Source organism: Chenopodium quinoa, unplaced genomic scaffold, assembly GCF_001683475.1.
Source record: "Chenopodium quinoa cultivar QQ74 unplaced genomic scaffold, ASM168347v1, whole genome shotgun sequence".
Lineage (NCBI taxonomy): Eukaryota > Viridiplantae > Streptophyta > Magnoliopsida > Caryophyllales > Amaranthaceae > Chenopodium > Chenopodium quinoa.
The window spans coordinates 9,871-35,941 of NW_018742914.1; the positions used below are offsets into that span (position 1 = coordinate 9,871).

Sequence of the window (26,071 nt, forward strand, 5' to 3'; positions counted from 1 at the left end):
TTTGGACAACCGGCTTAGGTTCCTTTTTAATCTTGTTGTTAAATAAAGTGATCACTAATATTTTAGAATCATATCTTGCATTAATATTTTACCAATTTAGCTTAAGAATAGCTTGGAGCGAATTAAATATTTTGTTTGTATGCCTTTGAGATCGCAAGAATCACTTTCACTATAAGAATCGAGTAGAGGCCAATACGGGAGAATGTGACTCCATGACTCACTTCATACCATCTTCCCCGATCCTCCTTTCGTGGTTCCGAACCATATGGAGTTAGTAATCTCATGGATTATGAATGGAGTGTAACCTTCACGGGTCAATCGTTTTTTCCTATCGTTGTCCCTTAATCGTGGTTGCCTTTTATGATTCGTGAACGGTGTACAAGTTCCTTAAAAACTTGTTGGCGGCTCCCTACTTTCCTTGTCCCTAATCGTATACATCAATTCCCACTTCCTAAGAGTGCCAAGAATATTCACACATGATTTAACGTAGGCGCACTTCGAGCGATGCCTACAATTTGGCGACTCCACTGGGGAGTATTCTTGGTTATTTATCGATTTGAGTGATCGGTATTTAATTAAGATGAGTGGATGAGACTTGAAAGATTTTTGAATTGTATTCCTACGATTTAATTGGCATTGTCACATATTCATATGCTTTTTAGGTTACCTATTTTGCCACAATAGTACGTGTTCTACGTATGTGGCTAGCCCGGGGATTTAAGCTCTATCTACCCGAAAACGCTCATGGCAATAAGGGTTCATCCGAGTTTTTAAATCCACCCAAACCATGAAGTCGAGTTCGATTTCGTCACGAACTTGCGGAGCCGCCCGTTGGCATACACCCTTAAGGGAGGCTGCCTTGCTAACGCGTCCAAACTCTTAACCATGGTACCATTTGACAACCAAAAGCTTGACCATAGTGGAATATAGATCTTGAATTAGGTTGCAAACTTCGTTACATTATGCGTGGCAATGTGCTTATATGTATAATTTTTTTGACTTTTTATTTATTTATTTATTTATATTTTCTCTTATCAAACCCTTTTTTTTTTATTATAGTCGAGTCATAGATTTTTTTTTTTAAATATTTGAGTCACCCAGATTTTTTATTCTCGTATCCTACACAAGAGTCAACTTATTTTGGTCATATCTAGAGTTCTAGAAAGAGTTACGTGTCGTGCAACCTATGGATCTGTAGCCCCGAGTTTTATCTTTTATTTGAAGTTTGTTTAGTTCCAATCAAAGTTACAGATCAAAAGGTATAACCGATATACTACAGCCTGTCCAGTGTAGGTGTCTTTTTAGTGTCAACCTTTTATTAATATCTTTTCGTGTCAAACTAGTCTTAGCCAATTCCTTTAATTCGTGTCAACTCGTATAAAATAGGATTATAGATTTTTATTTATTTATTTATTTTTATACCCTTGAGTCCTAATTCTTCTAGAATTCTAGTCCTCTTCCTAGTTTCTTGTGATTGATTTTTGTGGTAATTTTAACATGTGTTCTTTGTCTTTGATTGTGGTTGATCTTATTTATGACTAACGATTGCCAATGGACCGTTTTCACCTAGTAAATAGCATAAACATTAAAATTGGATAAAATTAATCAAGTTAGTTTGTCTTTTAGTCTTTTGTGCTATTTAGTCATTGGGTCTTTTGTTTTTCACAACGTCCTCATGTCTAGCCATGCGATCATACCACGAGTCTTAATAAACTCACCTAATCATACATGTTGAGTCATTGTCCACACTTTGTCTTCCAGTCTTGCACTACATTGTTTATGATCGTATACTAGGACCATGCATGCATCGCTTTCCGTCGTAATAGGAACGAGTGGAGTATTTCCCATCAGTTTTCAAAATTGTTTCATACACTCTTCCTTTCCAATTCGAGTATTGAGTGAATGCATTAAGTGAGTTCATCCTTACACAGTACTTGAGTCTAAAATTACTAGGAAATAGTTGAAAGAATAAGGGGAACATCACTCCTTCCTTCCAATCAAAGCATCAACAACAAGAAACTTTTTTCCTCACCAGGCGGCAAGAAGTTACTCATAAACAGCCATGAAGATAAAGCACAATTGTAGACACCCATTTGTGTCTCCCCAAAACCAAACCCGGTGATGAGTACCTTTTGCGTCGAATCATAATCGAATGAAGTGAAAATGTGGAAAGTCTAGTGTTGCAGATATTTTTAATTTCTTTTCTCTTCTCTCTGTTTTTGAAAACTTATTTTAAGAAAACAGACAATCCAGTTTGGTTGGTCCATGATATGGGTCCAATAGTAGTGTAGTCGTATGGGGCTTAACAAGAGCTTTCCAACGATATATTATAAGCCCAATTCCGATGAATATTGAGGAAATTATGGCCAAATTACTAAACTGGGCCCGGTTTGAGCCTTATATGCGGCCCAATGATCTAGGGGAGGGCCAAATATAGATTTATCATTCCTAATGCAATTAGGAATGGTTTTAGTCTTCTAGATTCTTCTAGAAGGTTCTTTTCATTCCTAATTCAATTAGCATTGATGAATTGACTTTTGTTGACTTTTCAGAGTTTTAATTAGAATCAAAGAACATTTTTGAGGAAGATACGATTTTATCCTCCTGTACGGCAATTTCTATCTGATTTTAAGAAAACGCGTGAATTTCTAAATCAGCGCCAAACGCCAGATGTAGCGCCTGGTGCTACGCTTGGCGCCTGGCGCCAATAGCCAGCGTTGGCGCTAATTCGATTTTATCTGCGCTAGAACTCTATTTTGATATTTTATCTTTTTGGCTGATTTTCTCTATAAATAACGTGCTAAAAACTCCGTTTTCAATCATCAATTTTCGATAACCAGTTTTCATCTACAACCAATTTTCTTTCTACAATCTACCAACTCTCATCAAGATTTTCTTGATTATTCCCTCTCTCTATTTTCTAAACTAGCTTCTCTCAAATATAAAAATTCCGCATTCATTAGATCTAGAAACACCTAGCCATATTCGAAGTTGCGTTCGCCCTAGACATGAAAGGTGTAATTTCTGAGGGTTTGGTCCCAAATCTCTCTTTCAATTATTTGATTTAATTATTTTGTTTATTATTTTCCTTGAAGTTACTAACATGTGTATTTTGTTATTAGAAAGAGGTACGAGGCATCAAAGTAAGTACTTTAATGGTTTAATTGATATTATGATATAGAGTTCATGTTTAGGTTGTTATGATATTCCTAGTATCATGTCTAGGGTAACTTTAATATTAAGTATGATTAAAAGTATGATGCCTTTTATGTTTTTCCTAATATTTATTCATGTTAGTATTATGTTAGGGTTAAAGCTTTGACTTTTAATTTTTAGTGACATGCTAGGGTTTGTTATTAATCTTGTTAGTATCATGCCTAGGATCTTGCTATTATTATTATTATTATTATTATTATTATTATTATTATTATTATTATGCTTTAACATGATTATGATTAAATTATAATTTATTGTTATTATGTTGCTTGATATTATTTATTTATTTTTATTGCTTGATCACACCTTTTATGCATGTTTAAAGGGATTTTTGTACTTGTAATCACGCTTATATAAGATAATTGATAATCTTGTTAGGGTTAATATGATTATAATTCAAGTGATCGCCAATAATAGTTTTATTTGTGCATTAATATTCAACCAACATAGATAAATAGGTTTAGGGTTAATCCTAATGATTGTATGTTAGTCAGAAAGCGCACATGAATACGATCAGAATAAGGTAGAGGCCTATTATTAGGGCAAGTTCAATCTCTTTTAGGTTGGATTTGTACCTTCATCCTCGAACCCTATTTGGTTCAAGACCTTATGGAGTTGACGATCTCTTGGATCGTTAAGGGGTGTAACCTTCACCTCGTGAAGGGTTTACAAGTTCCTAAAAAAAACTTGTTGGCGACTCTTTTGCTCTATCTTCTTCCCTTTTGGACGCCACCGTACTTTAGTGTATGATCACAGTGGGGTTCAAGCTAGGGGATTAACGCTTGAAATATTCCCTACAACAATGCAAGCTTCTCACCAAGATTTCATGTTTTCTTCTTCTTTTGTTTCAAACCCTTCCCCCTAAAAGTCTAGCACAGGTTCTTCTTATCCATGTGTCTATGTGTCACATTTCTTACCTTCTTCATAAATGAGCATCTCTTTCTTACATTCGATTACGTAATTAGCAAAAATTAAAAAAAAATTGCCGAACTAAACACAAGGTACACCAATGACTTGAGGCACCTTTGGAACCCTGTCATTCCCTATTAACCATTCAATCACATATCCATTTCTTCGTCAACCACTTTGAGCCTTGTCTAACGATTGACCTTATTTATTCAACCCACATTCACTTAACCCTAGGATGGGAAGGTGTGCAATTTGTGTAACAGTCAGAAAGCAAGTTCAAATTAAAAAAAAAAAACAATGTTTAAAGGCAAGTGTTCCAATGCCTCCGATATGAACATGTCTCTAATTGCGTCTCTCATCGAGTGCTTGGTACCGTGCCTGAGAAACATGAATGCTAAGTGAGTGATGGACCGCATGATATGAGATTGCCTACATTGATTCACAAGAATGGAAAAAAGAAAAAAAAAGAAACTAAAAAAAAAAAAATATACGAAAAATAAAACTTGCAAAGTCTAGTACATAATTGCATATCTTGGGGGCTTCTCTCGGGTCTTGAGCCTTTTACCCCTTTCTTCCTTAAACCTTAAGCTTAACCACATTACAACCCTTGAAATCCTTCTTTGAGGTGTACACACACCTGTGCAAAGTTCGCTTAGAGCTACGTTCGGCCTGATTCCTAACGAATACGTAGGCAACCTCACATCGAGGTGCGGCCACATTCATATTCATATGCATGCACGATCGAGTCAAAGAATATCCAATGCTGACCCCTACCCATTTAGAGCTAGACTTGGGGGCTTGAACCCACATCATTTAGCCTAGCCAACCTAAAGAGTCATCATCTTTGACTCTTCTCACATCTCTTTCGATCGCCATAACCCTTGCAGCCAGCCTTAGTATCACATTCACACACTTCACTTACACATCCATATCCATATCAATCATCCTTCCCTTTAAGATCCCTTTATCATGAAATCTTGTTTCAACACTGTGCATGTTTCATCATATTTAAAGACAACATTCATTAGAAGAAACATTGTATACTTGCTTAGCTTCCTGACCTGAGCAATATTCATTGTTTCATGCATCGCATAATGTGCTGAGAAACATTTATATATCAATGATTTTTAATCATACAAAGCATATCGTGCTTAGCTCCTTGACCTAAGCAACGTTCATTATGTAATAATCACTTCATTTGTATACGTGCTTAGCTTCCAAACCTATGTGACGTTCAAGATCGTTTCCTTACACCATATAAGATGCTTAGCTCCATGACCTAAGTTCATTCATCGTGTCACATGATTTAATTGTTATTAGCCTCCTGGCGTAAGGACATGCATCATGCATACATTACTTTCAAGAAAAGAAATTCAATCCATGCGATTCATTTTGTGTTGCTAAACAAGGAAGTTCAAAACTTCTTTCCTTTTTTCGCGTCTTTTCTTTTGGGAAAGTTTTAAAAAACTTTTTCAAAATTTTCGTTCAAGATCGTTTCTTTACACCATATAAGATGCTTAGCTCCATGACCTAAGTTCATTCATCGTGTCACATGATTTAATTGTCCTTAGCCTCCTGGCGTAAGGACATGCATCATGCATACATTACTTTCAAGAAAAGCAATTCAATCCATGCGATTCATTTTGTGTTGCTAAACGAGGAAGTTCAAAACTTCTTTCCTTTTTTCGCGTCTTTTCTTTTGGGAAAGTTTTAAAAAAAATTTTCAAAATTTTCTCATCGAGGGAAGTTCGAAAATAAAAGTTCAGTTTTCACATCTTTCTTTTTCAGGAGAAAGTCGGTACCCTCCACTCATGACAAAAATTGACGGAAAATTTTTGCTTTTGCATCTTCGTTTGCTTGTGTCTGCACACACACATATACACACACACACTCACAATTCATACACATGTAGGGATGGCAAATGGATCAGGTCGAATCGGGTTCGTGTTCGGGTCAACTAATTTTCGGGTCAGCTACCCCCAACCCGAACCTGATCCATTTAACTTTTCGGGTTGAAAACCCCAACCTGAACCTGATATTTCCGGGTTCGGGTCAACCCGATATTGACCTTATTTGACCTGATTTTTTTTAATCAATTTGCTTTAACTTGAAACTGACTTGTTTTGTTTTCTTCAAATATTAATTTGATATGGGTTAACCGGTTAAGTGATTCATATAATAATCTGATATTAGGTAAATCATATAAATTATATGAACAACACCGTATAAATTTGGTAAATTGTAAAAATTTAATAAAAAAAATAACAACAATAGAAATTAATAGCAGAATTTTTAAGTGTATTTTCTTGCAATTTAACATGAACAACAACAAAAATCTCAAAGCAAAACAATACAATAACGTTAAAAAAAAATTCAAAATCGGCAAACTACAATAAAAATTGATGAAAGTTCTTGAAAACTAGCAACTTGAAGCTAGATGTCCGTGAAGGTGAAGAAGACATGAAGGAGGAACACTTGCAAAGGATTTTAGGAATTGATATCTTGAGAGTCGAAGAGAGAGAAATAATGAAATATGGGAGAGAATGTGAATTCCAACGGCTGATGAGTGATGAGAGGAGTGAGAATTGGATAGAATTTAGGGTTTTAGTTTTTATATGGACATATATGGCTATGTATGGGCTTTGGGCTTATTTTATTAGCTTTCTTTCAGTTTTTTTTATAAAGAAATTACTGATCAAGGTTCGATTATCATGACCCAAAAATATTTTCGGGTTAAGTGGGTCATATTCGGGTTGGAATTTTCAACCTTAACCTAACCCATTTATTTATCAGGTCGGGTTCGTGTCAACCCATTTAATTTTTCGGGTCGAAAATCTTAACCCTAACCCGCTATTTTCAGGTCGGGTTCGTGTCGGGTTTTCGGGTCGGGTCAGCTTTTGCCAGCCTTATACACATGTCATGTCATATCAAGTCAAACTTAGTCAACTCAGTGGTCAAGTCAATCACAATATATACGAGTCCATTAGAAAATTTATTTTTGCAGGTCTCATCTACAGCCCACATTCGGGGACAAGCGAACTAACTACAACCCACGCCCGAGGACAAGCATACCATCTACAACCCACGTCCGGGGACAAGCGGACCATCTACAGCCCACGTCCGGGGACAAGCGAACCGTTTACAGCCAACGTTCGGGGACAAGCGAACCAACTACAGCCCCCTTCCGGGGACAAGCGGACCATCTACAGCCCATGTTCGGGGACAATCGAACCACCATCATTTCATGACGCAAGGTTCTTGATACACAGAGACTTGCAATCTCATCATCTGTCGACTTTCCTCAAGCATGGAAAGTATTATTCGGTGGATTTCTTCAAGCGTAGAAAACCGCCAAATTCCTTTGCCGGATTTCCTCAAGCATGGAAAGCATTATCGGTGGATTTCTTCAAGCATAGAAAAACGCCAAAATCATATGTCGACTTTCCTCAAGCATGGAAAGTGTCATCCGGTAGGTTTCTTCAGGCTTAGAAAGCTACCAAACTCATCTGACGGCTTTCCTCAAGCATGGAAAGCATTCAACAAACGTCATCCGGTGGATTCCTTCAAGCATAGGAAAATACCAAACTTATTTGTCACCGATACACTAGTGTCAGATAAGCATTCTATCCCTTTACTCTTTTATATGTGGAATATACATTTTTTGCAGGTATCGGTGTATAAAGAGTGATTTAGGATCACATAACGTCTTAAATCATTCTCCGTCCCTAACGACTACTTTGAATATAGTTTTTGAAACTAATGTTTCTACAAACTCTGTCAAAGTGGGGGCTTCTGTAGATACCTAATAATGTCTCTCCAAAACCAAACCCGATGATGAACAACCTTTCACCGCCATTATTGGTCAGGTTGAATATTTAATCTTGGAGTGCTTAAATCCATATTTTCATTTCATTAACCAACCCAATTCCTATCCCATTTCCCCAAACCATAACTTATCTTCCTCTTTTCGCGCCTTTAAACCCAAAATAATTCATTTCGTATCCATTAAAATCATTCATTTCGTGTCCTTTTTATAAAAACGTTTATTCCAGTTTATTTTGGTCCATTATATGGGTTCAATGATTGAATATTTGTATGGGGCTTTAAAATAGCTTTCCAACTATATATTATAAGCCCAAATCCGATTTATAACGAATAAGTTATGGCCAAAATATTAAACTAAGCCCAAACCGAACCTAAGCCCACCTTACCTACGACCCAATGATCATGTGGAGGGTCCAAATGATTTAATCCCATTCCTAAACAAATTTGGATTAATTAGAAGCTTCTATAAGTTTCTAAAAGATCTTAATTATCATTTTTAAAAAGATAAGATTAAAGAGTTTAGAATTGAATAAAACTTTTCTTTTTAAAAGTCCTAATTCTATCCGAATTGAAAGACGTTCAAAGATAGACAGATATTATTTTTGTTCCTCATATTTTTTTATCCAGATTTTATATGGTTGGATAGCCCTTGAAATTATCTTTCCAATGATATATTATAATATCAATTCCGAGCTATAACGGAAACGATATGAATAAAATATCAAACTCTATCCAAAACCGACACTGTCTCACTATTTCGGCCATATATTTTATTCTATAAAATATTTTAATCTGATTCTAATTGGGTTAGAAAGTAGACTTCAAGAAATTTCCAAAAATATCATATTCATGTTATTCTGATTTCAGGATCAAAAGATATGATAAAAACAAAAACCACAAAAATGCAGTCTATCGAGTTTATTCCGATTTAATTCGGATCTTATCTTAATTCTTCGACCCTTCTTTTTTTCTCTATAAATAGGGATCATATCACCCATTTTCCAATGATCAACAATATTGATCATCAAATCCTTCTCTCTTCCTCTCTTTTACACCAAAAATCATTCTTCTTCTCTCTCTCTCATATTCTAAGCCTTAAACCTATATTCCTTATTACACCATCCTTCCCTTAAGCACTCCAAGGAGTCCATACAATACCTGAAGTTCTATACTTAAACCAAGGCATGAAAGGTATAATTAACTGAGGGTTTGGACCAAATTAACTCAACTTTTATTTAGTTTAATTGTTTCAATTTGATTTATATTTTAATTGAAGTTACGAACAGTTTTTTCATGATGTAGCAATTTAAAGGAATGTGCGAAATGTGAGTAATTAATTAATTTAATTACTCTTATTTTATTTTAATATTGCTAGTATCATGATTAGGTTTATTTATATTTGATTTGACTAACAATTTATTGTTGAATATCTTCCAATATTAATAAGAATTCTATTATTTTTTTTTATCACCATATTGCATGTTAAAGGGAATATGTAATTGAAAATCACGCCTAATAAGATAATTTGGACAACCGGCTTAGGTTCCTTTTTAATCTTGTTGTTAAATCAAGTGATCACTAATATTTTAGAATTATATGTTGCATAAAATTTAACCAGTTTAGCTTAATAATAGTTTGGAGCGAATTGAATATTTTGTTTGTATGCCTTTGAGATCGCAAGAATCACTTTTCACTATAAGAATCGAGTAGAGGCCAATACGGGCGAATGTGACTCCATGACTCAATTCGTACCATCATCCCCGATCCTCCTTTCGTGGTTCCGAACCATATGGAGTTAGTAATCTCATGGATTATAAATGGAGTGTAACCTTCACGGGTCAATCGTTGTTGCATATTCACCACATGCTTAACGTAGGCGCACTTCGAACGACGCCTATACTGCCCCTCTCCACCACAAGTTTTCGAAACCCAAAGTCCACAACAGCTCTAAGACCTAACAACATAGCCTTAGCCTCGGAAATGGCTGGTTCTTAGCAGTCCTCCACCTTCCACGCAGCAACAAACTGCACCCCACCCAACGTATCCCTCACCACAACACCAGCCAAAGCTCCCCCTCAATCCAAGGTCCCACCATCAACATTCAATTTACACAAGCCATCAGTGGGAGGTTTCCACTTTTGCCAAGTTGAACTACCACCACCATTACATATTTTGTCTTCTTTCTACAGCTCCTTCAAAAAATTCGTAACATGCTCCATTGATTAAATCAAGTTGCAAGATTCTCCTTTGTAATACCTGAATACTTTGATTTTATATATTGTATTTTATAAAAAAAGTAGTTATTTTTATTTATTAAATAACTTTCCTAATCTCATATTTTTTATTTTAGAATTCGGAATGTTTTAAAACCCTATCTTATTTAAATAGCACTCTACAATTTAAAGCGGCATGAACTACTTTTAACCCTATAGATATTCTTAACTCTCAAAAGATTTTTTATTTTTTTTTTAAAAAAATGCAGCCAAGAAGTCTGTATACTTCCTCCGTTCTTTTTTTTATTACACCATAAGGGATTTCACGCTTGCCAATGCATTTTTTAGCTATTAATATCTTCAATTATACTTTTGTAAAAATTATAAAAATTTGATATTTAAAAAGAATATTTCGAGACGAATCTAACTAGATCCCATATGACTATATTTTTCCGGATGAATGAATCACAAATGATGGTAAAAGAAGATTAAGTGAATAGTGTAAAAGCCCTAATGATGCAATAAAATTAAAACGGAGGAAGTATATATATATATATATATATATATATATATATATATATATATATAGAAATGGGATCATGTGAGAACCCATGGCTTAGGTGAGAACCATTTTAAAATGAGAACTCATCTAACACCATTCATTTTTATTAGATGAATGGTTCAGATTTATTGTTTCATTAGTGGGAATTCACGTGGGCCACCTTTATTAATTATAATGATTGTTTGTATTTTTTTTAAAATTTTTGTGCATTGGGACACAAAATCAGCCAAAAGCTGTCATTATTACATGCTTTTTATTATTTATTGCATTGAAACACGTTACGTTAAAATGTAGTTGAAGTGTACGTCGTTAATGATGTTTCGTAAAATATATCAAGTGTTTCAATTTATAATATTAATGTTTCATATATATTATTGCTTGTTTCATACAGTTGGGCTCTATATGAACTAGGTGTACTGTGATTTCTTATACCTTATCTGATGTTTCAAAAATTATACCTTATGTTTCATTTTATAGTGCTTATGTTCCATAAAATATATGTGTTGTTTCATATACTAATGATATTGTTTTATACATAAAAATCATTGATGTTTCATATAATATTTTATTCGAATATTATTTATATTGTTCCAGAAATAAGAACTATTGTCCCATAAATATTATACATTGTTCCATACCATATGTGTGAAATATACCAATGACTGAAATGCATGTTCCCAAGAAAATTAAAAAGCATGTACCAATGACTGAAATGCGTGTTCCCAAGAAAATGCATGGGAAAGTGATAATTAATCTCAGCCATCCATTATGTGTAGTTGGTGTACGTTAATGATGTTTCGTAAAATATATCAAGTGTTTCAATTTATAATATTATTGTTTCATATATATTATTGCTTGTTTCATATAGTTGGGCTCTATATGAACTAGGTTTACTGTGATTTCTTATACCTTATTGATGTTTCAAAAAACATACCTTATGTTTCATTTTATACTATTTATGTTCCATAAAATATATGTATTGTTTCATATACTAATGATATTGTTTTATACGTAAAAATCATTGATGTTTCATATAATATTTCATTCGAATATTATTTATATTGTTCCAGAAATAAGAACTATTGTCCCATAAATATTATACATTGTTCCATACCATATGTGTGAAATATACCAATGACTGAAATGCGTGTTCCCAAGAAAATTAAAAAGCATGTACCAATGACTGAAATGCGTGTTCCCAAGAAAATGCATGGGAAAGTGATAATTAATCTCAACCATCCATTATGTGTAGTTGGTGTACGTTAATGGTGTTTTGTAAAATATATCAAGTGTTTCAATTTATAATATTAATGTTTCATATATATTATTGCTTGTTTCATATAGTTGGGCTCTATATAAACTAGGTTTACTGTGATTTCTTATACCTTATTGATGTTTCAAAAAACATACCTTATGTTTCATTTTATACTACTAATGTTCCATAAAATATATGTATTGTTTCATATACTAATGATATTGTTTAATACATAAAAATCATTGATGTTTCATATAATATTTCATTCGAATATTATTTATTTTGTTCCAGAAATATGAACTATTGTCCCATAAATATTATTTATTTTGTTCCAGAATTGAATGATATTCCACATACAGATTTGCTCTTTTTTTGCACTGCTTCGAAAATTCTACCAAAAAAAATCAAACGAACTCCAAAAATTCTGAAATTTTGTATACTTATTCTACACAAAAAAATAAGCAGATTCAAAAAAAGAAACACTTCAAAAGGGTTTTTTATGAAAGAGAAATCTTCATTTGAAATCTGTCTTTCCAGATTTGCTCCTTTTTTGCACTACTTCGAAAATTCTACCCAAAAAAAATATCAAACGAACTCCAAAAATTATGAAATTTTGTATGCTTATTCTACACAAAAAAATAATCAAATTAAAAAAAAACGCTTCAAAAGCTTTCTTTATGAGAGAGAAATATTCATTTGAAATCTGCCTTCATTTCTTTCTCTTCAATGGCTAAATTAAAATGAAACCAGATTTTCCATTTTCTCTCTCTTCAATGGCTGAATCTCTTGGTTTTATAGTACATAAATCGTTGTTTCAATGCATAAAATAAGGAAAAAAAAATTAAAAAGCATGTACCAATGACTGAAATGCGTGTTCCCAAGAAAATGCATGGGAAAGTGATAATTAATCTCAGCCATCCATAATCTTATAATTGATGGTGCAAGATTGGTTCTTATTTTAAGGGGGTTCTCATATAAGCCTTGATTTTCACATGATCCCTCCCCTATATATATATATATATATATATATATATATATATATATATATATATATATATATATATATATATATATATATATATATATATATATATATATAGGATTAGGATCATGTAAAAACAAGTCTTAGGGTGAAAACATGAAAACAATTAATCCCAGCCGTAGATTATAATCTAACGGATGATATTTAATGTATATATATCCTAATTTTCTCTCTCCTCCCGCGAAAACACTTTCTCTTTCCTCTGTTATTTTCTTCCTCCTCTTCCTTCTCTCTTCACTTTCTCTCTCCTAATTTCTCGACATTAGCGAACTCCTTCAGCAACATCGCTTCAATTACCATCAGCGAACTCCTTCAGCAACACCGCTTCAATTACTTTGATTTTTAGCAATTTCTCAGCTCTACGATCTATTATCAGGTGAGTTCTTTGTGGTAATTTCGCTATTTTTGCACGATTTGAGGTTATTAGGTTTCTGAAATTTTGTTTGCTGGAATTTCATGAGTACTTTTTTGTAGATTCAACCGAAAATTTAATGTCTATTATGTTTTCGTGTATGATTTTTGTTTAATTTTGTAATTTTGCATGTTTTTTTTATTTTATTTTTTCGATTTGATTTTATTTTTTGAATTTCAACTTAAGTTTCGTTTTAGTAGAAGTATTTTTTAAATGTATTTTGTTTAATTTTTCTTAATTTAAGTAAACTAGGTTTTTATGTGTATTTTTGCTCGAAATTCTGCTTTTGTTGTTCTTCTTCATCTTCTTAGTAACACGATTTTTGTTGAGCATAATTTTGTTTTTGTTGATTTCGAGTTTAGCTGATTTTTGTGGATTTTGATTTCGAATTAATGCCTGTTAGGAATGCGAATAACTAAAATGCGAATTGTGTGTGTGTGTTTGTGTTTGGAGTAGTTAATTTGAATTTTGAGTAATTTGAAGTGTTTTTAGTGGATTTGTGAGTGAATTCGGGAGAGTTTGGAGTAGTTAATTCGAATTTTGAGTAATTTGAAGTGTTTTTTAGTGGATTTGTGAGTGAATTCGGGAGAGTTTGGAGTAGTTAATTCGAATTTTGAGTAATTTGAAATGTTTTTAGTGGATTTGTGAGTGAATTAGTGAGAGTTTGGAGTAGTTAATTCGAATTTTGAGTAATTTGAAGTGTTTTTAGTGGATTTGTGAGTGAATTAGTGAGAGTTTGGAGACATAAATTAGCTACACTGGTTCCTGCTTCCACTTGGTGTCCAACTCGATTTGTATTTTCCCGTGTTCCGTTTGGTGTAGGCAACAGGAATGGTCATCAATCTCTTGCTAATGATGATCTGGAATTGAGACCTGACCAACATGGTGACATGTTTGGAGATGGACTAACTGCCTTGGTTGCATTGGTGTTCCTTGATGCTGTTGTGTTTCTCTCTTACAACCTGTCTTTTCTTATTTGTGATTTGAAGTGGTTTCAGCTGCATCAAATGTCATTAGGTTCCTACATGAATTATTTGCCTTTTGCACTTAGATAAATTTTCTGGTGTTTGTGATATTGATGCAAAGACTCTTTCCACATCAACCGTAGAAAGAAAGAAAGAAAGAAAGAACATAAAGTATGAAGAATGCTTCCTGGTTTAAGATACTGACTTTGATTCTATATGTCCGATTTTTGGTGTTGAGAGCAGATTGCTTAAGCGACTAACCCAGGAACAAACATCTGGGGTGGATTTGTGATAGATTGCTTCTGATCATGCTAAATCGACATCTACATGACTTTCTTGACTGTTGAAAAGTGTACTTCTAGTCTGACATATGTGCATGGTTAATTTGACTCTGTACTGGATTTTGCTTCAAAATTTCTGAATTAGGCCTGTTTTGAACTTGAATCAAGGTAGCCAGAATTCGAGGATTTGGATACCTTAGTTTGATTTGATTTTCACTGCCCTGACCTGACTTGAATTGATTTTTTTATTCGTAAACAAATTGGTTGTCAAAAGACATAAATATGAATATGACCTGAACTTGTTCTAAACCAAACCAAAATAAACTGAATCTTTTTGGAGGGGTGTTGGACTATGTTATTTTTGAAGTTTTGTTTTAAAAAAAGGTCACTATGCCATAAAAAGAGGCAACTACTTTGGTTTCTTTTGTTTATCTTTTTGTATGTCTTGTTACAGGGTGCAACAAGGATTTTCATTCGATTTGGATTAGATTTTATAACTATGGTGAGAACTAGAGGTGGTGCTACTTTTAAAAAAAGGAGAGGCCTTCGTAGCTCAACAGGAGGAGTTAAATTGAAAGATACAGGAGGTATGATGAATGTTTGATTTTTGGATTATTAACCTTAATATACTAGTTGCTCTATTATGATAGTCTCCTAATACTATAGAATGTAGGTCCCTATATTAATATAAAAGTTACTATATTATTAGTTCTCTATGTAACTGAAAAAGGTCACTATATCAATGACAATGATTATTATTTTTAAGTTATTAGTTTGCTATATTATAATTGTTTGCTAGATTAAAATGAAGATAATTGTATATATAACTATATGCTTGCGTGTTTTTAGCATGTATCAATCTCGATCATGAAGATGAAGAGCATATTGATGATGGAAGCAAAATGATCGATGATGATACTAACAGAGATAAAGATGCTTGTATTGAAAAAGGATTGAAAAAGAAAGCTATCACTAAGAAAAAGAAACCTTCTAACATTGAGAATGCTATACCTTTGTCAACTGTGATGGAAGGAAAGAAGGGGAATAAGTCTTCTTCTTCACATGCTATTGTTTTGCCAGCTAAGAAGAGAAAGTTGGATGAAAATGAAGGTCTTAAAGTGAAGAAAGTGAAGGCAAATAAGGATAAGAACATTGTGATTCATAGGCAAGAATCTGCAATCATAGATAGTGATGTACATATGTAAGTGAATATTTGTTTCTTTTTTTTGAAGTTTTGTTTAAAAAAAAGGTCACTATGCTATAAAAAGAGGCTACTATTTTGGTTTCTTTTGTTTATCTTTTCGTATGTCTTGTTACAGGGTGCAACGAGGATTTAAAACACGTTGCAGGCCATTTCATTTAGTAGAGATGATTAAAACTTTTTCAGATGATCAAATCAAGGCTGTTAAAGAAATTGGCTTTGGAGGTTTGTTATCTTTGAAGGTGAAACGAACTGCAACTGATATGCTATCATGGTTGGTAGATTGTTTTGATCATGGTAGCTGCATGTTTACTATTGATGGTAAAAAAGATTTTGTTGTGACTGAATTTGATGTGTATGATGTTTTTTGCCTTCCTTGCAAAACATCTAAGAAAGTTGAAGAAATTTCTCGTTGTGCTAATGTCATCAACCCTGATTATGATTTAAAGGTTAAATGGAGGTCTCATTTTGGTCTTATGGGTGAGAATGATCAGATTCCTTTGGGTTTTTTGGAATCTAAGATCCCTTTACTAGTAGATGGTGGGGAAGAATTCAGACAGCTTTTTATCATGCATGCTTTTTCAAGTTTTTTAGCACCTACGTCCAACAGAACTGTGGATTTGAGAATTGTAAAATGTTTGGTTGATGTTAATCAAATAAGAATTTATAATTGGTCAAAATATGTCTTAGATAGACTTTGTGAAGCTGTGAAGAGCTACAAAGAAGGAAATATAGAATGGTTTTGTGGTTGTGTTTTGATGTTAGAGATTATCTATTTTCATCGATTGAGGTTTAGGAATGTTGTGTTAAATTCTACAATACCTTTAATTCAACATTGGACTGATGTGGATATAAGAGATAGAATTAGAAATGAAAAGTTGTCCAAGGGTTTTGGGTGTGGAATTCTTGAGTTTGATACATATCCAGTGAGTGAGAAGTTGCAATTTGAGGATGGACAAGTTGTTTGTAATCAATTCAAGGAAGCTCCTGTGAATCAAACTTCTGGAAAAGAATCTGTTGTTTATGAAGGTGTCCGTAGCAATGTTAAGGGTGTTATTCAGTTTGAGCTACCTGCCAGTTCAATGTCTAATGAGGAAATCCGTTCAATTGCTATTGATGTAAGTATTTTACCCTTTAATTCTGTCTGTCTGTTTGGTTTTTTCTTTCTTTTTTTTTTTTTTTGTCACAAATTATTTTATTAAATCTAAGTGGTACATTTTTTTTTCACAGGAAGTTTATGAGAAGTTTTTGCTCATGAAAAGAGATTTAGAAGTGGTATCTAACTTCTACATGAATGAGTTGAAAGTGTTATTTCAGACTCGTAAATCTAATGATGCTTCAACTTCGACACCTCCAATGTCCCAAACTGATTTATTCTTTATGAATCCTCGTGTTCATGAAATTGTTGATGAGATTGTGTCTCTTGTAAATTGGGTAAGCAAAGTGCCTAATGGTTTGGATGATGATGATATTGATGATAATGGTGCACCTGCAAAAGAGATTAATGTTGTAGTTGGTGAGGTTCCAAGGATAGGTTTTGAGCATGTTTTGAGTAATGGAAAATCTAAATGCTCCCTTGCTATGGATGTTAGTCTCTTTGGTGATAAAGTTACATATGTAACTGAATATATGAAGTCAAGTAATAAGGATATGAAGGTTTTGGATGCAGTTGTCCAGGAACTTGTTGACTACTGCATTAGTGATTATCATGGTTTCGATCTCAAGTAAGTCATGTCATTGTTCTTTTTGTTATTTATTTTCAAATTTTAATAATAAGTGACTATGTTAATATACATGTGTCTTTTTATTTCCTTGTACAGTGAGGTGTTGGTATCTTTTGGCAAACCATTTGAGATTACAAGGAATGAATTCCTTTCATTAGGTGCACCGGCTATTGCTATATCTTCTGTTATTATTGATTGTTGGGCTATGTTGCTTAATGAAAACCAGAAGAGTAGTGCACATGGACCTCAAAAACTATATTTTGGTGTTTCTCAAAGTGTAAGTATCTTTCGGCTATTTAGTTACTACATCATTATAATGGTAGTTGTTCATTATAAAAAATTCATAAATTAATTTCACTATGTATTGAAAACAGTCACTATGATTCATAAATTAATTTCACTATGCAATGAAAACAGTCACTATGTAATGCAAGTAATTACATTTAAGAAAAATAACTCTACCTTCTAATTTTTTTAATATTTATTAATGTTTGTTCTTTTTTAGGCTTTTTTACTGAAAGTTGCAAACACAGATAGTAACACACAAGACATTGACAAGCTATTTGACATTTGGTCAAGATGGTTGTTCATTCCTTGCAATGATTTTGATATTGCAAATGTTGAGTTGGTAATACATTGCAAATGTTGACAATCATTTTTCAACTAAGTACTTTTATATTAAGTTTTTCAAGCTTAATAGTTGTTTATTTATTTATTGCAGATATTTGTTCCTATACTCTTGAATGAACACTTTTTCCTAATTGTTGTGAATTTGAAGGAAGAAAAGCTTCAGTTCATAGATAATATGAGTTATGATACAAAGTACATGAGTGAGGTTGAGAAGTTCTCTGATGTTCTGGTAAAAATATGATATTTTGGATTTTATTTGTATTTTTCTAGTTAGGATATGCTTCATGGAACCTAAAGTATTAATTTATTTTGCCTAGAGTGATATGCTGAGTACTTTTCTTGATCAACGCCTTCCTCAAAGTAATGACTCAGTGAAGAACATGATTGAGTATACTTTGGAGTCACCTTCTGTAAATTGGAAGTCTGGAAAACAGAAGAATAATGATAGTGGCATTTATACTATGGTCAGCATGCTTTACTTTGATGGAGCTGATGTGTTCGACTGCAATGTTTTTGAAAACGGTTATCTCGTCTCATTTTTTTTATTTGGCTTTCAATTTTTATTATATTAACTATTTCCTCCATGGAATTTAACTAGCTTTTTTATTCTAATTTTTGCTTAAATTTAGGTTTCAACTAGACGGACATTGAGAGCTCAGATTGCTGCTACTCTGGTATTATCTGATATGAACATTGTCAGAGATGAAGTTCTTGAAAAGCTATCTGAATTCAGATTAATAAGGAGTCAAGTTGCAAAAGATGTTTTTGATGGGATTAAGAAGAAAACAAAGCAAGGTAAAAAGGAAAAGAAAGTATAGGCAGACTAACGAATATGTGGATGAAGTTTTTTGCTCGGAAGTATTTGTATTTTGCACAGAAGTAGGAAATCTAATGTAATGATGTAGTTTGCATCAACAAATGGATAATCTGACAAAATTGTATAAGTGTTAATATAGAACAATATGATATGATTCCAGTTCATACAAAGCTTTTGAATTGGTGGTATTGGTAGTTCTTTTGATATGTAATCTTTAATTGACATTCAAGAAAGTTTAGTGAAATATATATTAGTTATAAATTTGGCGCCTATGTTATAAAAAAATGGTACCTATGTTATTTAAAAAGGTTTCTATATGATAAGGTCACTATGTATTTAAAAAGGTATCTATGTTATTTAAAAGGTTTCTATATTATAAGGTCACTATGTATTTAAAATGTTATTAGTTCAATGTGTTATATATAATTAAGTTATAATGCAAAATTATCACCATATTCATTATTATATTTTGTATACATATGTGACAAGTTTTCAAAGGACCTATGATAAATATGTACCTAAAAATGTCTAACTTTTTTTTATCTCTTAAAAAAGAAAAGAAAAACTTGAAAAAGGATATTATATTACTTTTTATAGTCATTATGTAAGTAAAATGGCATTATATGAGGTAAAAATTTCCAATTACTATGCGATGCAAAAGGATCACTATGAGATGCAAGAGCGTTACTATGTGATAAAAAAGATGTCTATAATAATCTGTCTCTATTTAAATAAAAGGTCACTATGTAAGGTAAAAGTGTCGTATTTATATTAATCTATTCTTAAGCTATTCATTTAGTATATCAATTAAAAGAACGAGCCCCTCCTTCCCTAACTTTGTATTGGCTTAATCGATGTGGATTAGAAGAATTGTTAAAATGTGAGTATTTTTTATACGGTTGTTATATCATAATAAAGGTCATTATATCACTAAAAAGGTTATCACGGAATAAGGTGTCAATACGATGAAAAAAAGTCACTATGACGTTAAAAACACATACTATAATATAAATTGAAGTTATCATATGCCAATATGTCACTACATCAAAATAACAATATAAAGGTCAATAAAAAGTTTAACAATAAAAGGTCACCCTATCAATAAAATTTGAGCAATAAAAGGTCCCTGTTTAATATATGTGAAACAATAACAATCACTATATCAATAAAAAGGGCACTATAGCACTATGTTCTTTCTTTCCTCTCATCTCCTCTATTTCAGCACTAGGCTGTCAGTAGCCGATGTTGCTTCTTGTAAATATGAAGTGGTTTTGCAGCCTTTCTACTCTTCTTTGAAATCCTGAAATCATGTACACGAACATATATAAAGTGAAAATCTAGTGGGAAGTAAACATAGTACAAAATTTATTTATTTTTTTCTACAAAAATACCTCATTCAAGTTGGATTTTTTTTGCGGACAATTCCGACTATCATGGTTTGTTCTCTGACCACAAGTTCTACAAAGTCTATCTTTCCTTTGGCTTTCCTCAATAGCTATCTCTTTGTCAGATTTTTTCCTTTTTCCACTACCACTACCTTTGTTGGAAGACTTGTTTGGAGGAAGAATATCAACAACTATGTCATTAGATCCAACAAATAATTCGATGTGTTTATTTTTTGCCTCACGTTTATCAACTGGACTTATAGAATCCAAGTCTTTCATCTCATTTTCAAAAGATATTAGCTTAGACAACAATGACTCTAGGCATTCAACTTTCTCCTCACAAAGACTTACACATGAAAAAAACCTGCACCATAAATCACCAACTAGCTTTTGCTTCTTATCCTTCTCTGCCCCATCAAGCAAGTTGTTTAAGCCAAAAATTGGTTTCTTCATAGCTTCTTTAGTCCAACGATGTAAAACATATTGCCTTGGAATCTCAAATAAGAACTTTCCTTTCATGACAAAGAGAATGTGACGACATAATATTCCAACAGATTCAAACATTTTACAAGAGCATGAAGCATCATTAGAACACAAAACATATGTGACATGATAGCTTTTTTTCCTTGTGTTGTCAACAATTCTATATTGCTCAATCCCTTCTTCTTCTTTGATGGTAACATTACTTATACCACAATTGTACAAAGCATGCTTGAATTCCTTTTGGAATATGTAAAATACATTATGAGTGTAAGCAAATGCAGCATGCTTTTCCAAGTACAGGGGGGTGACAAGTTGGGGATGTGTAGTTTTTGAAGTAGCATTCAACTTGTCTTGTGTGTGCCTTTGAGCATCGATTGCAGATTCATAGCGAAACCACAACTCAACCAATAACAAATGCTGATTGGTGAAATTAGTGAAAAAGCTATTTTCACTCTCTGATCTTTGAGTTGACCTTAAAATCCCACCCATAAAAAGGTCACGAAAGTAGGAAGGAATCCACATATTCCTTATATTATACATATTTTTGAACCAATCTTCATTCACTAAATCAAATTCAGACATCACAGACTGCCAACCAATTTCAAATTCTTCTGGTTCAAGGTCTCTATTCCACACAACAGAGTTTAGTTTATGAAGAAAATCAGTTTCTAAGCATAATTTGGGCCCTACCTTTTGTGGCACTTTTTTCATAATGTGCCACATACAAAACCTATGTTTTGCCTTATCAAGAACTTTTTCAATTGCCACTTTCATCGCAGGGTCTTGATCTGTCATGATACAGGTAGGCTGACAGTTATTCATTGCCTTTAAGAAAGTTTCAAATAACCATTCAAAGGATTCAATATCCTCCTTTGCAAGTAAGCCTATCCCAAAAGTCACACACTTACCATGGTGATCAACACCCGTAAATGGGGCAAAAACCATAGAGTATTTGTTGGTGTCAAATGTTGTATCAAATGTAATCATATCACAGAACAACGAATAATTTTTTCTACTAATTGCATCTGCCCAAAATACTCTTGTCAAGCGTTGATGTTCATCCATACAATGCTCAAAGAAAAAGGCACCTTCACTGTTTTCAGCTTTTTCTTTCAAATTGTTTATAAACATCGAAGCATCTTTCTCTTGTATGTAAGCTTTCAAGTCTCGATTAAAGTTCTTGAAATCATTCAATGTTGCACCTATATTATCATAGCTACCAAGATGTTCTTTCATCAACTTATAAGACTTGTTTGGACCAATGTTCAATCTAGAGTTGTCAAAAATGAATTTTTTCTGGCCAAGTTTAAGGTTTCCAACATTTGCCAAAAAATTCATTGTGTTGGGAGAAGCAAGATTGTGGCTATGAGATTCATGAAAGACATAAACCATCCATTTTCCATCTGAACGTTCTCTAAAACCAATCATTGCATTACATCCAACACGATTTATGGTTCTTTTTCTAGCTTTAGGATTTTTATCTTTGTTAGAAACTTTTGCTTTAGTTTCACCATCCTTCGTAAACCCTTGTTTATTACAATGTAAATATTTCAAGTAGACTTTATCACTATCTTTAATTCTCTTTTCAGTACCTAGTCTTACCACAAACCCACCAAATCTAGCATATTGCTTATAAAAATCAACACCTTTAAGTAAGGAATCAAAAAGCATACCAAGTGTAGGCTTTAGTTCAGGGGGACAACACGGTATAAACTCTTTTGTTCCTCTGGGAGTGTAACACACACTTGGGCCCTTTAGTGACGGTAAGTTTTCAGCAACATTGGTAGTTGTAGATGTATTTGAGCAACTACCTTCTTCTGACTCCTCTTGCATTGTCTGCATATAATATCAAATATATGGTTTAAAATGGGTACTATAATAAAATAATCCATTCCATGGTGCAACTAACTGGACACCAACAAAAACAGTCTAAAATATATGGTTATGGTATCATAAAAAAGAGTTACTATATCGTATTAAGCAAGGTGTTAGTCATTTAAGCAAATACACAAACACCTTATGTGCAACAATTTCTCCTAGTGTTTAATATCATATATCCAGGAAAAAAAAACTTTAATATAAAAAAAATATATATATATTGCAAATATTTATACAAAAACGAAAAAAGAGCATATTGTTGATGAGGATTGAAACTACAAGTTGATGAGATTGAAACTAAAAAACAGAGCAATCAAATAGAAATTCAAGAAATTCAGCTTATATACAAGGAAATAATCACAGTTATATCGGTATTGTAAGCCGCAATCAACTAGAAATTCAGCTAAAAACAGAAATTAAAGAATGAAGAACACTTACTAAGATTATTGAGGAAGCCCCAAATTATTGAAGAATCACGAGCCCTCAATTTTGGGAGTAAATAATCAAAGTAGCCCTAAAATTTGACGAATTGAGGAATTGACGATTTGATAATGAGATGAAAAGAGGATTTGCTGAAATTTGCTGAGATTTTGCGTTTTTCAGCAAAATTAACAGAGGATTTGCTGAAATTTGCTAAGATTTTGTGTACCTTGTATTTCAACCGTTAGATTATATCATTAATAATCAATGACTGAGATTTGCTGTTTTTAGTTTTCACCATAAGCCCTGTTTTTAGCGGAACCCTCCCGTATATATATATATATATATATATATTATATATATATATATATATATATATATTATATATATATATATATATATATATATATATATATATATATATATATATATATATATATATATCGAGTACTCGTATTTTCCGTATTCTGAGTACTCGTATTTTCCCTATTCTATGCATGCCGCTGCGATCATTGATGATGATAATGCATTTTCTCCAAATTTTTTATTTGTCCCAAGTCCTACGAAGTGAATTCCATTGATTGTTTATGTAATTTTGTACTTCGAAGGTAATCACACTAGACTTTTCATTGAGATGTTTGTTTTATATTTTTTACGATTATGTGTTAATTTTAGGATTTGTATGATCAAGTTTCGTAAATATATTTGTTAATATGTGACGATACATGATCTAATTGTCGTATTATTATGTTGTATTATTGATTATTTAGATTTTTATTTTTTTTTATTTTTTTTACAACAGCGGAATTTATATTAATATTAAAAATCAGTTTATAACCAAACTTACCACTACCGCCTTCGACCTCAAAACAACAGAAAAATAAATTTGTCTTTTAACATTTAAGCTTTTACCATCCTTGACACTAAAAACATTAATACATAAAGGAGTTGGACAGACAAGTTGCAAACGATCGAGGACCTCCTTATCGAGCAAGGAGCAAATACAAACTTCATAACACAGAGAGAGTGACGGATAAGAGTACTGAAACTGTTTGATCATGGCGGCTAGCTTTACCTTACTTGGTGGGATCAACTCATCACCAATTAAGATCTTCAAATAGGTCACTTAATGCACATATAGCTTTCAATCAAAAGTTGTCCTTGTTGGCAAGACAACTCTGATAACGTGGCGGCTTGAGAAACCCCAAAACAAAGTTTGGGCGCCTGCTTCAGATAAAATTTTTCAAGTGTAATGATCACAAGAATCATTACAGACAAGGGAAAAGGAGGACACCAAATACTAAATCAACAATACACACACAACATTACCAATGGCTTTTTGACGGCGGCGTTAGGGCTAGTGCTTAGACCTTGTTTCGCCGGTGAAATCCTTTGATACAAATAGCTTCCACTCTAAGGTGGAAATTGCAAGGAATTTCAAGGTACCTTATAGACCAATAAAAAATCTCCCCAGCCTGTATGTCTTCTTAACCAAGATAAACCCACAAGAACGAACACCCTTAGAATGAAAAACAATCGATTTTCAAAATAAATGGTTGAGGGTGTCGGCTATTTTTTTGTGAGGTAAGACACCAAAGAAGAAATAAGGGGGGTGAAAAGAGAGGAATAGAAGAAGAGGAGAAGAGGAGGATACTCGCCGGAGTACGGCCGCGGCGCCGGAACTTTGGCTAGTACCTAGGGTTTAAAGAGGAGGGAGTTGAAGGCAAGGGGAAAGAGAAGAGAGGATTTAATTTCTAGAGAGAAGTATGTTTCTTTAATGCTTATATTGATTGATTGTGTATTATTTCTAGGGGTTTTAATGTTGTGTTTATAGGGAGTATTGTTTTATCGAGGTTTCAAGGTTGTTAATGCAGTGTTACTTTTGGGTTGTGAGTTGATTATATTTAGGTATTATTTCATTGCCCTATGAGAGTTAAGATATACTATGATTGATTTGAGTTCGAATTGTTGTATTATTTGGGAACATATGCCATTGTTGAGATATTATAAATAAGTTTGTGAATGATTATTTGATCAAGTATGACATCAAAAGGTTGAGAATGACTATTTTGTTCTTGGTTTGAGGCTCAACGTTATAGACCTTAGTCCTTGGCATGTTGGTAATGAGATAATGATCATGAGTTAAGAATGAGCTACAATATTTATTTATATTTTTCTATAGTCCCATACAGTGTGATTGACCCATATGTGGTCTGGTTTAAGGTATTTTTCTGGTTATTGAGAGTATTCAAGTTTTTATACTTGTTGGTTTGTTATTCGAATTACCTCTTGTCCAAGGCTAGGTATAAAACAAAGATCATGGAACACTTATGGGTTATATGAGCTAATTGAGTGGAGATTCGTTTTATTATTCGAGGTTGGGTTTGACAAAGGTTGCTTCTAGAGTACAATGTGTAATGTAGTTTTAAACTACATTATTTAATTGAGCTAGTAATGTTAATTATCCTATTATACTCTGTATTCTGATATGTGCTGATTACTCAACTTTTTGTTGACGTTGTTGTGCTATTTGTATTTGCGGCCATGTTTTGTCCTTAATGGTGAGCAGTCAAGATTGTTTAAGCAGGTTGATCAAGTGATCGTTGCTAAGGGAGCTCAAGTGATCGATTAGTATTGTAATAATGAGTTTGTAAAGCTGTATAAATAGATCACTAAGATTATTGGGTTGTATTATTGGGATTTTGTAAGCCTTAACACTTGACATGTTGTCGAGTGTGGTAGTAATACTTCCGATTTAGGTGTATGCTTTTGCAATTTTATTTAAAGGTTGTCTATTTTTCCTTTATATATTGTTTATTATTAGTTAGTAAATCGGGGGTGTTACATTCAAAA

The 26,071-nt window shown here is 32.9% G+C and overlaps 2 protein-coding genes across 4 annotated transcripts; one reads left to right on the forward strand and one right to left on the reverse strand.

Annotated features, from left to right (window-relative positions):
• The first annotated feature begins 14,912 nt into the window (after window positions 1-14,912).
• Window positions 14,913-19,053, forward strand: LOC110727805. The gene is made up of 9 exons (XM_021907374.1): window positions 14,913-15,267; window positions 15,530-15,881; window positions 16,000-16,999; window positions 17,112-17,605; window positions 17,702-17,882; window positions 18,111-18,233; window positions 18,327-18,464; window positions 18,553-18,744; window positions 18,865-19,053. The coding sequence occupies exons 1-9, from the start codon at window positions 15,033-15,035 to the stop codon at window positions 19,051-19,053; spliced, it is 2,904 nt and encodes a 967-aa protein (XP_021763066.1). The 5' UTR covers window positions 14,913-15,032.
• Window positions 19,054-19,069: 16 nt separating this feature from the next.
• LOC110727806 (protein FAR-RED IMPAIRED RESPONSE 1-like) lies at window positions 19,070-23,475 on the reverse strand. 3 transcript variants are annotated; one of them, XR_002512572.1, is made up of 3 exons: window positions 23,237-23,475; window positions 22,594-22,756; window positions 19,070-20,352 (listed from the first exon to the last, which is right to left on the reverse strand). XR_002512572.1 is itself a non-coding variant. In XM_021907375.1 (2 exons), exons 1-2 carry the CDS (start codon window positions 22,310-22,312, stop codon window positions 20,335-20,337), a joined length of 1,887 nt encoding a protein of 628 aa, XP_021763067.1. In that variant the 5' UTR covers window positions 22,313-22,330; the 3' UTR covers window positions 19,070-20,334. The 3 variants fall into 3 exon arrangements, 1 of the variants encoding a protein (XP_021763067.1); XR_002512571.1 differs by having other exon boundaries at window positions 22,594-23,475; XM_021907375.1 differs by lacking the exons at window positions 22,594-22,756; window positions 23,237-23,475 and adding an exon at window positions 20,444-22,330.
• Window positions 23,476-26,071: the final 2,596 nt, after the last annotated feature.